Raw genomic sequence first — 13,825 nt, 5'->3', positions numbered from 1 at the left:
AGTTATCAAGTCACTGTCCAGATAGAAAAGTACTTAATTGTTAATTCAATATTATAGCAACACTGGTAAATGTCCTCTCTCATCAATAAACCTCTCTCAGCCTGATAAAAATGTATCGAAATGTATTCATCCTTAGCTATAAATTTGTTTTTATTATTATCTTATGATGCTAGGAAGAATTCAGTAGAGATTCAATAGAAATCTGATGCTTTGCTTTGTTGCTACAATTAGAGATTGGCAAGCTTTTGTGGGCGTTGAACTATATTGTATTTTTATTAGTAATTCAGTATTTGAATCTGACCATTAACTAGCTAGTTCACATGCAACATTGATTTGTTGTCATCTTTCTCATTATTTACCAGGGAACAGAGTTAATATGATGCCTCGTACTTCATCAATAATATGTTAAAAAAAAAAAAAAAAGCTTTTCTGGGAACTATTGACCAAAAAAAGACCTTTAGTTGGCTCAGGAGCATTTTTGCAGTCTTCTTTGTGTTACTACAAGAAAAAGTTGAGGGCACCTGAGTGGCTAAGTCAGTTAAGCATTCAACTCTTGGCTTCAGCTCGGGTCATGATTTCAAGGTCATGATCTAGGGTCCTAAGATCAAGCTCCGAGTTGGGCTCCTCTACTCAGCATGGAGTCTTCTTAAGATTCTCTCTCCTTCTCTTTTTGCCCCTCTCCACACAAAGAAATAAATAAATCTAAAAAAATAAACCAGAAAAAGTTGAAATTCCATCCCTCACATAAGATATGTGTCTGTAAATGTGAAGGAAATGCTAAAAACTGAGCTACACTTTTCTTAACATTTAGAGTCATCTCTTACTTTCTTGTCCTTCTTCAGAAACTGCATGAAACCTAGTATTTGTTCTTCTGAATGGATTCAGATACGAAAACTTCAGAGATGAGGAACAGCCTTCCTCACCATACAATATGCTCTGTGTCCCAATTTATTTCATCTATTCTCTCACAACCTTCTCCTAGTCTAACTTTTATTCACTCTCTCTCAGTTTTCCACTTATTGCATGAACCACTGAGATGAATCCAATAGACTTCTCTCAGCTTTGCTTATGTTCTGCATAGGTGGATTTTGCTCACTCTTGTTCTACATTATCTTTGTAAAACACTCAGAAAAAGTGATGATAAATACCCATTCTAGCTAAGTGGAATAGCTATTGGAATATTTTTTTAGTCATTTAATATATTATGCAATGTGTTTGTATATTTTTTGAAATAATATTTATGCATCTGGGCTCTCCTTTGCCTAATGATATGGAATAATAAAAAAGAGTTTGTACAACTAATTAGAATATTTTCTATATAACCTTAACATATGATGCATATAATATTATTTCTTCTTTCTCTTATGTTCTCTACATAGTTCCATTCCTTGTACATGTTCCCTTATTGGAAGTAAGGATAGTTTACTAGTTATGAAGTGGGGAAATTATAGAGAATAATTAATTACTTCCCTTTGAAAGATTAAATATATGCATAAGTTCTTCCTTTATTCAAATGTAGGAAATCCTTTGCAATAAGCCCTGTAAGCAAAGGAGATACATGCTGTAGTTTATGGGGGAAAATGTGCTATTTTATGGAATAAATTTAATTATAATTATTGATGAAGTATAATAGCACTCCCCTTCCATACTGAAAATGGGTAGGGTTTTTTGTTTTTGTTTTTTAGGATTCATTTACATATTTTTGTTTGACTTTATAATACAATATTTAAAGTCGAATAAGTAAGTTAAGAAAAGAAACCTAAGCATTCTTTTTTTTACTTTTAAATTCCAGTGTAGTTAACATACAGTATTATATTAATTTAAGTACAATATAGTAATTCAACACTTCCATACATCACCCAGTGCTCATCACAAGTGCACTCTTTAATCCCCATTACCTATCTCACCCGTCCACCCACCTACCCTACCATCCCTCTGGTAACCATTAGTTTGTTCTCTGTAATTAAGAGTGTTTCTCTCTCTCTCTCTCTCTCTCTTTCTCTTTTTCCTTTGCTCATTTGTTTTGTTTCTTAAATTCCATGTATGAGTGAAAGCATTTGGTATTTATCTTTCTCTGACCAACTTATTTCACTTAGCATTATACTGTCTACCTCTGTCCATGTCATCAAATCATAAGCATCCTTATTAATGAATCAGTTTGTGTGTTTTCATTTCAAATCAATAAATAGGCTTATCATCTACCATTGTTAAAGTATTATGTCAGGTGTGGCCAAACAAGAGTAATTCAATGTCATAATTTTAATGTAGCATGAATTCACTTGAGGAAAAGATACTATTAACATGTGAAAGGTTAAATTCTGAAATAAATCAGACAATAGCTAAAGAAACCAACATTGGAAATGGCATAACATAGTGTATAATCAATTTGCAAGTAAATGTGCAAAAAATGTGCAAGTTCAGAAGAGTAATATATTAGTGCTATTTGGGCTCATCTGGGAAATCTTTAAAAAAGACATGGGATATAGACTGTAGCTTGAAGGATTTGTAAGATTAAGGTAGGTGAAATTGGAGGATTATAGTTCATTCAAAGTAAATTGAATACTTTAAAATAATAGACCATGATGGAAAAGTACAAAAAAAAAAAAAAGATGATGATGTTGATGAAGAAGAAGAAAACAAACCAATTTATATTGAGTAGAAGATTCATGTTGAGAAACTGGAAAAAAAAAACATCTAAAAATGTAGTTTGAGTCTTAGACATATTTAGTGGACAGAATAGAATGAATGGAAGTGAATGTTTTATTCAAACAATTATGATGTTTTCATAGATCAGTTTATAAGAGGTATTGATTAGTGGATGGGAAAAACTGGAAGCACTGAATCCAACTGGAACCATAGGTTGCAAACTTTGTACACAACAGAAATAGGTCAATTGGAGAAGGATAATCATCACATGGTTTCACTCATATGTGGAATATAAGAAATAGTGAAATGGACTGTAAGGGAAAGGAAGGAAACTGAGTAGGGGAAAATTAGAGAGGAAGACAAACCAGGAGACACTCCTAACTCTGGGAAACAAATGAAGGGTTGGGGAACGGGATGACGGTGGGAGGGGGGTGACGGTGATGGGCACTAAGGAGGGCATTTGGTAGGATGAGCACTGGGTGTTATATTATATGTTGGCAAATTGAATTTAAATGAAAAAGTAAAAAAAATACAATAAATCCCCCACAATATATTTTTTTTCTCCAAATGAAATCTAACTGTGATCCCCAACATAGAAAACAGATCAAAATGGCATCATTTTGGAGCAATGTATTTTTTCAGGTCAGATTGGCAATTGCGTAGTTAACTCATGGGAATAACAAGTTTCACCAATCATGTTTTCTAGTATATAAAAACTGTTATCTGTAGCATGTTAAAGTGTGCCTGTTTATACTACAGTATAAGACATTTTGGAAGAGATACTCCTATCAGAGTGTATGGATCTTCTGAAACAAGCTCTTCAGAAGACAGCTCACTGAGGTAGATTATTCAGGTAACCTCAACAAGAGAGGGAAAGCAAACAGCTAAAGATGATACTATTCCCCGTAAAACAAAACAAAAGCCTTTCAGTGACTATCCATCACTTCCAGTCCTCCTCAGGGCTGATGAGGCCCTGTGTGACCTGGCACATCCTGCCCTTCCTCATCTATGGCAAGTACTCTTTATTTGCCATCTCTTACCAGTTATGAAACTATTTGAGCTCTTCAAATACTATTATCTTTTCTCTTTCTCTGAGCCCCCAGATGTGTTACAGAGAATATCCCCCTTTCCTATAGTTAGCATAGACCATAGACTTGCCCTACCCCCAAACTAGTTTCAGCTTGCCTTCTCCCTATTCCTGTAGTACCTGCTATTGTTGATTATTTGCTTGATACCAGTCTGCCTCACTGGATCAGTCTGCATGCTCTGTAAATAGATGCCGTTTCCTGACAAATGGTTCTCGAATCAATGGATGATCAACTTAAGGATTTTTTAAAAATAGATTTTATTTTTTAGATCAGTTTTAGGTTCACTAAAAAACTGAGCAAAAAGTACAGAGATTTCCCATAAACTCCCTGCCCCCACACATGCAGAGCCTCTGCCACTATCTACTTTCCCACTAAAGTGATACACAGTTAAATTGATGACCTACATTGATACAGCAGTATCACCCAAAGTCCATGCTTTACACTAGGATTCACTCTTGGTGTTGTACATTCTGTGTGCTTGGACAAATGTATAATAACATATATCTACCATTATAATATCATGGAGAGCAGTTTGTCATAAAAATCCCCCGTGCTCTCCCTATTCATCCCTCCCTTCCTTTAACTTCTGGCAACCTCTGATCTTTGTACTGTCTCCATAGTCTTGCCTTTTTCAGAATGTCATATACTTGGAATTATATAATATGTAGCCACTGCACACTGGCCTTTTTCATTTAGTAATGTGCATTTAAGTTTCCACCAATTCCTTTCATAGCTTAATGTTTTATTTATTTTTAGCACTGAAAAATATTCCATTATCTGGAGAAGCTTAGAATTTGGCCAATGAGTGAATTTTGTCACAGTTTATTTATCCATTCACCTACTGAAGTACTTCTTAGTTGCTTCCCAGTTTTGGCAATTATGAATAAATCTGCTGCAAACATCTGTATGTAGGTTTTGAAATAAATTCAGTTTTAAGCATGATAAGTAAAGGTACTTGAGTAAAAATATTCAAGAATCATCTGGACATTTACAAGTTAGCATTTGTAAGGGAGATATATATATATATATATATATATATACATACATACACACACACTTGAGTGTATTATATATATACAAAAACACTTGTAATATATATTAGTAGTAGTTATTCAATTTTTAGTTTCTTTAATGAAAATCTTCTATATCCTGGGTACTACATTTGGTGCTGGAAATGCAAAGTTGAGAAGTACTAAGTTCTTGAGTTTAGAGATCTCACAGGACAGTAGGAGAAACAGAAACAATACCAGTATAGTATGGGGAGTACCATAATATAAGTATTTTGGAGTTGTAATCAATTCCATATGGCCGAGGCTGAGAACACCTCACAAAACTAATGGCATTTGAACTGAACCTGAGGGAAGACAAAAAGCTCACAGGCAGATGATGTGAGGATAGTAATTAGAGACCCAGAGTTTAGAAAAAATACACAGTAGGCTGATACTGGGAAAATAGTGTGTGCAGTTAAGCTAGAAAGACAGGTCAGTCAGATGGGGAAAGGTCTTTTAGGCCCTGCTAAAGAATTTGAACTTTTTCTTTTATTAGTGATAATCACTGAATAATTCAAAGCACAGGTGTGATGTGGATGAGGACTTTAGAATATATAATCCCATTGCCTGTATGGAAGATAGGATAGAAGAGGTGAAGATGATGTCCCAAGAGACTAGGAAAGCTAATGGGCTAGGCTAGTTCACATCAGAACAATTCTTATATGTGATTATGGAAGTAGAGATGAAGGAGGAGATTCAGTAGATACTTAAGAAGTGGAATCTATAGGACAATTACATTCAAAAATATTGTTTATCCTATTCTTAAGCCTCCTTTTAAAAGTACACTAGGATCTTTTTGATTTATGAAAATAATAGTATATAGAGAAGGTATAAACAGAAATGCCACTGATGCGTCACAATGAAAACTTTGAATTAATTTTCTATATTCCCTGACCAGAGTCCTTAAAAACAAACTGTTTTAATAAAATATTATTTTTCTTTTTAATATAAGCTTCTTCAGGCTAGCTTTTGAACTTTTGTTTTATAGATTTTAGATGTCAAGATATAGGAAAACATAAATCTCCACTGAGAAAATTAGAGAATTAAAAGTATCAAAGGGCCATTGAATACATTTTGTAGCACAAAATCTTAATGATTGACATGTCATATGGACTGAACGGTTGGCATAGATCTAGAATGAGAGTAAGTAAAATTCTCAGACATTTCTCTGATGATCCATACTGGCATAGTCTGTTTGGTATACAAGGTCGAACAGCAGAAGAAAGTAGTTAAATCTACAAGCACTAAATTAATTCATTAATTGTCCTTAATTGGCAATTTGGATTTTCCACGTGAGTAACTTTGTTGGGAAGTTATTGCCTTTTGTAACTATGGGGTAACAATTAGCTAATAAGATCTTCCAAGAATAAGTTGAGATATTGAGAAAGCAGATGTAATTATGATTAGAAATTAAGGTAACAGCCAGAGGATGTACTGTGGTAGCACCAACAAATTGAAATCAGGACAAAATAAACAGAGAACATTTTAGGTGCTGCTGTTACCGTTGTGGTTGTTACGTATTGCCAGTGTAATTGTACGCATGTGTATGAGTGTATGTGTCAATATGCTTTTTTTCTTTCTCATTTAATTTCAGGTATGACAGTGATAGCTGGTGCCCGCCATTACCGGTACAAACATACTTACACCAGGGTATGGAAGATGAACTGGAAGAAGATGATGATCGTGTCCCAACACCTCCTGTCCGAGGCGTGGCTTCTTCTCCTGCTATTTCCTTCGGACAGCAGTCCACTGCAACTCTTACTCCATCCCCACGGGAAGAGATGCAACCCATGCTGCAAGCTCACCTGGATGAGTTGACAAGAGCCTATCAGTTTGATATAGCGAAGCAAACATGGTAAATAGTTTCATTAGGTCAGAGGACCCATGCCTTCGGCACAGGGATAGGGGAAATACTCTTTTACGATAAATTCACAAGAAGTTCTCATAGAGCCATACAGCTGAGGTTAGAAGTGCTTTTGTGCAACTCATTAATCATCCAGATAAAGAAATTGGCTAAGGACATGTTAAATAATTTGATCAAAGTCACATAACTGGTTAAAGAGGAAACCGGAGCAAGAATTCAGATTTGCTGAATTTCAGGCTAAACAGCTTTTGGCTACACCAGAATTTTTTCTAATTTACAGTTTAGCTTCAATTAGCTTATCCTTGAACTCACTTCCAATGCCATAATAAAAAAACTCCTTCTAGATTCTTCAGAGTGCCTGTGATTAATCCTGTATGTGGTCGTGAATATGTAAATATATGCTTCTGCAAATCACATATGGTCAGTGTCAGTTATTAAAAGACCTTTGAGCTGAATTAAATGAGACAGAAAAAAACCCAGCAGTATTAGTAAATGCATTAAAAAATAAAACCAAGAATAAATTAGAAATCCCAAATTCCTTTTTTCTAACCAATCCACACACTTTCCTAAGGTATAGACAGCAATCTACTTAGGTGTCCTGTGTAAGCATAGAAAGAATACAAATGGGATGAGCTCTCACAATTTTGTAGTCATTTTTTCCCCCACGTGTTCTCTCTTTTCCCAAACAGTGACGTGTAAGTCTGACTCTTGAAAACGAAATCTCAATTGACATACCTCTGATTATCTTCTGTTGATTTCCATGATGTGTTTGAAGTTAAATTTTTATGAGATAGCATTTGCTTTTTTTTTTTTGATAGTTTTAGTTACTGGGATAGTTGATAATGAGGTAAATCTCATTCTCAGTGTTAATGCACTATTTATTTTAAAAATATAGCAAAATATACAAAGAGATAATAAAATCAGGCTTATTGTTTAAAGCTTATTACGAAGATAGGTTCTTTTCTTGGAACCAGAGGTCTTTAAACCTTTTTTTCTCAATCATAAGTTGTCTTTTTCAAGGGCCAAAGAAAATCTACTGTTAAACAGTATTATTTTGCCTCAGGCTGCTCCATAAAATACTGCTATTTGGGTCGAAGCCCACTGCTTTAAGAGCCAAAGGATTTCCTCAAAGTCAACTAACGCAGCCGTGTACTTTAATCATCTAAGGCACAGTTTCCAGCTCAGGTGTCCTCAAATTTGCCTGTACTTTGGAATCACTGGGATAACTTTAAAATACATTGATACATAAGTACAACCCCCATTTGACTGAGGGCAGTTGAGGTTGGAACCACTGGTACTGGTTGTATGACAATGAGCAACTCCCTTAACATCTCTGTGCTTCCATCCCCCATTTGTAAAACGAGGATGCTGATACCAATTAGCTTATACACTCTGTGAGAACACAGTATCCAAGACCACCCTCGGCTTCAAGAATTCATAGAAAAGGATCCATAGAACTCACTGGATACCATTATACTGAAAGTTATGGTTTGTTGTATTGAAAAGATAAAGATTAAAATCTGCCAAGAGAAGAGATGCACAGGCAGAGTCCAGGAAGGTTCCAAAGCTAGAACTTCCAGTAGTCCTCTCCAGCAATGCTTTCCCAGCAACAACATATGACAATATGCATGGAGTATTGCCAATCAGGGAAGTTCATAGGAACATTGAGTTTCATGGTCTTTCTTGCAGCTTCGTCACATAGACATGGTTGGCTATCTGCATGGCTGACCTCAGTCTCTCACCCTTCCCGAAGGCAAGCTGAAAGCCCCTCCCACAAATCACTTTGTTAGACTTTCTGGAGAAGTCTATGGTCTCCAGGTAAACAAAGAAACTTCTATCAAATAGGACATTCTAGAACTTAGAGAGAGGTTACGTCCCTGGAACACATGGCAAAAGCCTAACTTCTCTTTGGGGCAAGATCAAATTCTTTATTACGCATCACAGTTTTTGTGAGAATTAAATGAGCTCTGTGTGACTCAGTTGGTAAAGCATGTGACTCCTAATCTTGAGGTTGTGAGTTCCAGCCTCATGTTGCGTGTAAAGATTACTTAACATTACAATTAAAAAAAAAAAAAAAACAGTGAAATGGGTTTGCTTTTATATAGGACCTCGTCCAGTGTCTAAGGGCCTGGGTTTTCACCTGAATTGTTCACCACTGTCTTTCCACTGTTGGAAGAGCACTTCCCTTAGTGAGTGTTGCATAGATATTTGCTAAATGAGTGCACAAACAAGTTCTCCGCTTGCTCCAGGTACCCATAGGGCAAACCCTGTTTCTTTCGCTGAGTATGTTTCTGTTCAGTTGCAACAATCCTCCAGAGATTCATTAGTGACGCCCTTTGTAAAAGTTATGAGCTTGTGTGTATTCGCACAGGATCTTGCCCTTCAACATCACTGGAGGAACATTTAAAAGATTATCATTTCCAGGCTCCACCTTCAGAGATTCTTTTCATATTGACCCATGTAGTACATAGCACAATGCTTCTCACTACAAGAGATTTATAAATATTTTACACCCTCTTCTTATTTCAGTTTATCTCCTACTTCTGCTGAACTCAAGGAGGACATTTTATACCTGACTGTATATCTGTTCCATTCAAGAGGTGTCAGCAATGATGTAGAACTAGAATGTTGGTTTCTTAGGTGCACACCATTAGAGAAGAATGAATAATGTATATAAATATTATCTTATATTCTCTTGCTCATGACTTGACTTAGTCCATCCTTGATTCACAAACAAAATTTGAGGCAACATTTGCAGCAAGATGTCATCATCAACATTCAAGATTTTCTGTACCAATAGTTTAGAGACCTCCTGATTTTTGCATGAAGGAGCTATAATGAGTGCCAGATAAAGACTTAGGAGCTCAGATTCTTGATCTGTTAAGTTAAAAACGTGACATTTTAGGGTTTGGGTTTGCTTTTTTATTTTTATTTTTAATTTTTATTCTTTTAGATTTTATTTATTTATTCATGAGAGACACAGACAGAGAGAGGCAGAGACACAGGCAGAGGGAGAAGCAGGCTCCATGCAGGGAGCCCGATGTGGGACTCAATCCCAGGTCTCTATGACTATGCCCTGGGCTGAATGTGGTGCTAAACCGCTGAGCCACGGGAGCTGCCGTTTTTTTACTTTTAACTTTGAAAAATTTAGAATGTTGTTAACATTGGAGTTGGTTGGCAGTTTAAGAATGGCGTTGGGAGAGCACTGTTAAATTCTGGAAGAAGTAAATATTTTCCCCAAAAATGCAAGTATTAAAAATCATCTTGTATCTTTAATTTTAAAACCTAGGGTAAAAATGCATAATACCTGACATATATGTGCCTTAAATAGCCTATGTCTTTTAAGTACTTTGTATCAAGGCAAAAAAAAAAAAAAAAAGACAATGTTTTAAGACATGTGGTGTATTCACTTCTTAATGACAACAACAGATAACAATGATTTTCATATGTATCGTGGCGTTTATAATTAGAAGAAATTCTTAAGTAGTCACAAAGTGATTCAACAACCCCAGTGTTCAGGTCTGCATTTTTCTAGCCATGTCATTTGAAACAAGTCACTTAGGTTTGAACTTCACTTTAATAAAAGACAAAGGTGATGATGCAAATTCTGTCTACTTCACAAGTTACACATGCATTGCAAAGGATGTGTTTAGCACACCCAATGTTCTAAACACAGAGTGCTGAGATGAACTTTTTCTAATTTGAGGCATTTTAGACTTTGGTGGGTAAAACAGAGGCACAAATAAGTAGCTAGAACACAAAGTAGCCAATCCTACTTTAAACTGGGTTAAAGTAGAAACAACGACTTAGCCTGATTCATGCGGGACGTGTAGGAAGAATGCCTTGTAGGGCAGGCAACTTGCGCCTGGCTGTAAGAAGAGTTATTGGTATTAACCTTTCATGTGACATCTTTTCTTCATAAGGGCCAGCAGGTTACATGGACTATAAAGGCTGAGTAGAATTTTGACACTAAACTGAAAACAAAATTACTATGTTTTGGGGGGACCAAAAAAAAGCTTTAAACAGTTATATGTGGCAAATACATTCTCCTTTGGATGATTTATTTATGCAAAAATGCTGGGTCTGTATTTTTTTTCTCCATATATTACCCCATAAATACCAATGGAAGAAATTTAAGAGGCTATATTGTTGTTTTGACTAGTCATGTATACATAGCCCATTATCTCTGCTGAAATGTAGAAAAGCACTGTAAGCTCCAAAATTAGTTAATAGAAAGCAAGAAGACAAAATTAGTCACCGTAACATGCTGTTTCATTCTAATTTTGTAGGATGTTAATGAATTCCCTTTTTCTCCCCATTTGAATTCTAGGCACATTCAAAGCAATAATCAACCTCCACAGCCCCCGGTTCCACCATTAGGTTACATGTCCGGAGCCTTGATTTCCGATTTGGAAACAGATGTTCCAGATGATGACGCTGATGATGAGGAGGAAGCTTTAGAAATCCCCAGACCCCTGAGAGCACTAGAGCAGACACCCGGATCCAGTATGGACAATCTAGACAGCTCTGTGACAGGTAACAGAACTGATTTAATAGGAATAACTGACCTATTTATAACATTAAAATGCATCAAAAATCAAATACTTTCTTATGTAAGATTTATTCCACTCCAGCTATTTCTATAACATTTTAAATATGTTAATATTAAACACAAAATTCAAAAAGGATTTGGAAATACTTTTGCTTTGCTGCAAAAATGATAAGAAAATTCATGAATTTTAAAAAGCTTTAAAGACATGAAAGAAAACTCAATTATATCCAAGGCTTTCATGAAAAGTTCACTCTACTGGGGAACCAAGTCTATTACATAAAAAAAAAACTTGACTTTTAGAAATGATATGTTTTGTATATCAGGAGCAATATACAAAGTCAATGCAATCTTAAAACGCTTCTCGATATTTCACTCTGTAAAATCATTCACTGATGAGAGTAAGCAAGTCTTCAGAATGAGCCTCTCTGAGGTTGCACAAGGTATTATTTTTAGAGTGGAGAAAATGTATAGTGAGATAAGCCATGCATTTACACATTTCATATCATCGGATTCAATAATTGTTCGTCTTCCAAGAAATATGGTTATTTTTGCGGTTTGCTCCTTCAGCATCCTCTGGCTTTGTTCACCAACTGAAAGGTTCCAGTTGCTTCTCTCCTAGGGTGATCCCAGGACTGCAACCTATTTTCAAGGATTTAATTTATCCAATTTTGTTGAAAAAACTTGAATCCCAATGTGTACACAATGACTTTAGAGATATGTCCTAATGTTATCTTTCTATTCAAGTAGGTATCTATTCGCTGACACACATATACAAATGTCTCCTATATGATTATAAAGACAGGACTACCACAAATGAAGGTCTTGCCTTTGCATGGCATTGAATCTTCTCAGAAAAATCACCCATTTCTGTATTTATTTTGATGATATCATCTTCATCCCAGGAGGCATTTACCACAGTCCTTTCTAATTCATTTGTACTCCAATGCTCCCAACTTGCACAGATTTTGCCCTATGTATTTGAGTTCAGCCAACACTCATGGAAACTTCTTTATGACAGTGATGGAGAAGGATAAGGAACTTTAGGTTTCCTCTGTATGCCTTACTGAGTAACACAATGTGTGATGCATGAGCCCACTTTCAGTTTTGCTTCTTACCTGGGGGCTGCTTGCCAGGCTAATTGAGATTTAAGAACTGCAGATATACTGCTGTGATTTGAAATCCAGATTCAACTGAAGGTAGCAGAGCAAAAGTTTAAATCTTTGAATGTAGAGATCTAACTTATTAGTGCACTATTATGTTAAGCCCCTTTGCCTGAATTTGTAGCATAATCTCCTTCAGGGTAAAATTCTGCATATTTTTGCATATCTCACTAATGATACTGAACTCTTTTCCATTAGGAATGCAGTAAGAATTGTAATAATAACACACAAAAAAAGGGCAGCTATAGCCTATGTAGTTTTTTATTAAATATTATAATGTCAAAGATGATAAATATATCTATAAATCAAGAGACTGCCATTTCGCACTTTTACATGCTCACCTGTTAGTAGCGTGTTAGGCTATTTAACGTGAATGTGGTTAAAACCAGTCTCCCTTTCTCCTTGTAGTGAGTATACTGTTCATTCCACATGAAGCTTTTATTGCTAAGAAAACAGTCTGTTTTCCTCCTTGAATTCACTGCTTAATTACTACCATATATAAAAACCTGAGGGTGTTTGGGTATATATTACATGATGAATTTACCCTATGAATAATACATCTTCTCAGAGAAAGAAGTTGTATCCTATAGAAAGTAGCCAAAGAAAAAAACTCTTTACTCTCTTCTTTATTTTTAATTTTTAAAAAAAAATTTTTGGCTATACAATGACTTTGTGGGGAAAGTATGATCAAAGATTTAATTTGTTTTCTAGTACATAAGTATAATGTAAGTAAATATAAATTTTTAAAAGTAAATATATTTTCTCAAAAAAGCATGTGTGTGTAGGAAGTGTTAGTATATAGATGTGTGTGAGAGAGTATAGATAGTGTTTGTGATTATATCTGCATGTAAGTGAATGCAGAGGTTTGTATGTGTATGTGTGTGTGCAGGTGTATGAGTGTAAATAGGATTTTAAGTGTTTTAGAGTGTGTGTGCGCACACACATGCATACATGTACACATACGTGGAGATGGCTCTAAGGTGAATATATGTCCAGACCAAATGTTATATAAATGAACATACTAATGAATTTTGTCCTAACATGTGTATGTTTTATTCAGACACTTAACTAGTTTAATGGTGCTAAACGAGGTGGGCCATAAAACAGACACTGTTTCCATTGGCTTTTTATGTTTTTAAGATGGTAAATACCCACAGAGAGGATTCTGATCTTACTGTAAATTACTCAGGGTTCTAAATTTGTGTGTACAAGGAAGTCAAGCATTACTTTCACCTAAATCATCTGGTAGAGATTTTCATTTTCATGAAACTAATAACCATTTTTATTAAATGGAACAAACAGTCCTATTCCATTTCCTGAAACTCTAAAACCAACCAGAATGATAGTCCAATGATAACACAGAGATGAGCTAATAAGCCTGTGTATACAATTATTCAGGATTTTACTTGGATATATTACATTCCAACACTTAACCACATTAAGTAATATCAGCAGCTAACCATAGT

General features: G+C 35.3%; 1 protein-coding gene and 1 long non-coding RNA gene across 20 annotated transcripts in view; one reads left to right on the top strand and one right to left on the bottom strand.

The window, feature by feature from the left end:
- LOC140621469 (uncharacterized) overlaps positions 1-8,447 on the bottom strand; it is a 28,055-nt gene extending 19,608 nt beyond the window's left edge. For both annotated transcript variants that reach the window (XR_012021183.1, XR_012021184.1), the window contains exons 1-2: positions 7,383-8,447; positions 6,428-6,588 (exon numbers count right to left, since the gene is read on the bottom strand). This is a non-coding gene — a long non-coding RNA (uncharacterized lncRNA). The remainder of the gene's footprint in view (positions 1-6,427; positions 6,589-7,382) is intronic.
- The window catches only part of ROBO2 (roundabout guidance receptor 2), a 1,635,491-nt gene that overhangs the window by 1,597,482 nt on the left and 24,184 nt on the right, over positions 1-13,825 (top strand). For all 18 annotated transcript variants that reach the window (XM_072806533.1, XM_072806538.1, XM_072806531.1 and 15 more), the window contains 2 exons: positions 6,378-6,638; positions 10,978-11,183. In XM_072806533.1, coding sequence (XP_072662634.1) covers positions 6,378-6,638; positions 10,978-11,183 — 467 coding nt within the window. The remainder of the gene's footprint in view (positions 1-6,377; positions 6,639-10,977; positions 11,184-13,825) is intronic.

The sequence above is a fragment of the Canis lupus genome, chromosome 30, assembly GCF_048164855.1.
Source record: "Canis lupus baileyi chromosome 30, mCanLup2.hap1, whole genome shotgun sequence".
Taxonomy (NCBI): Eukaryota; Metazoa; Chordata; class Mammalia; order Carnivora; family Canidae; genus Canis; species Canis lupus.
Note: the sequence above shows the minus strand (reverse complement) of the source record. Positions and strands in the feature narration are given on the sequence as shown.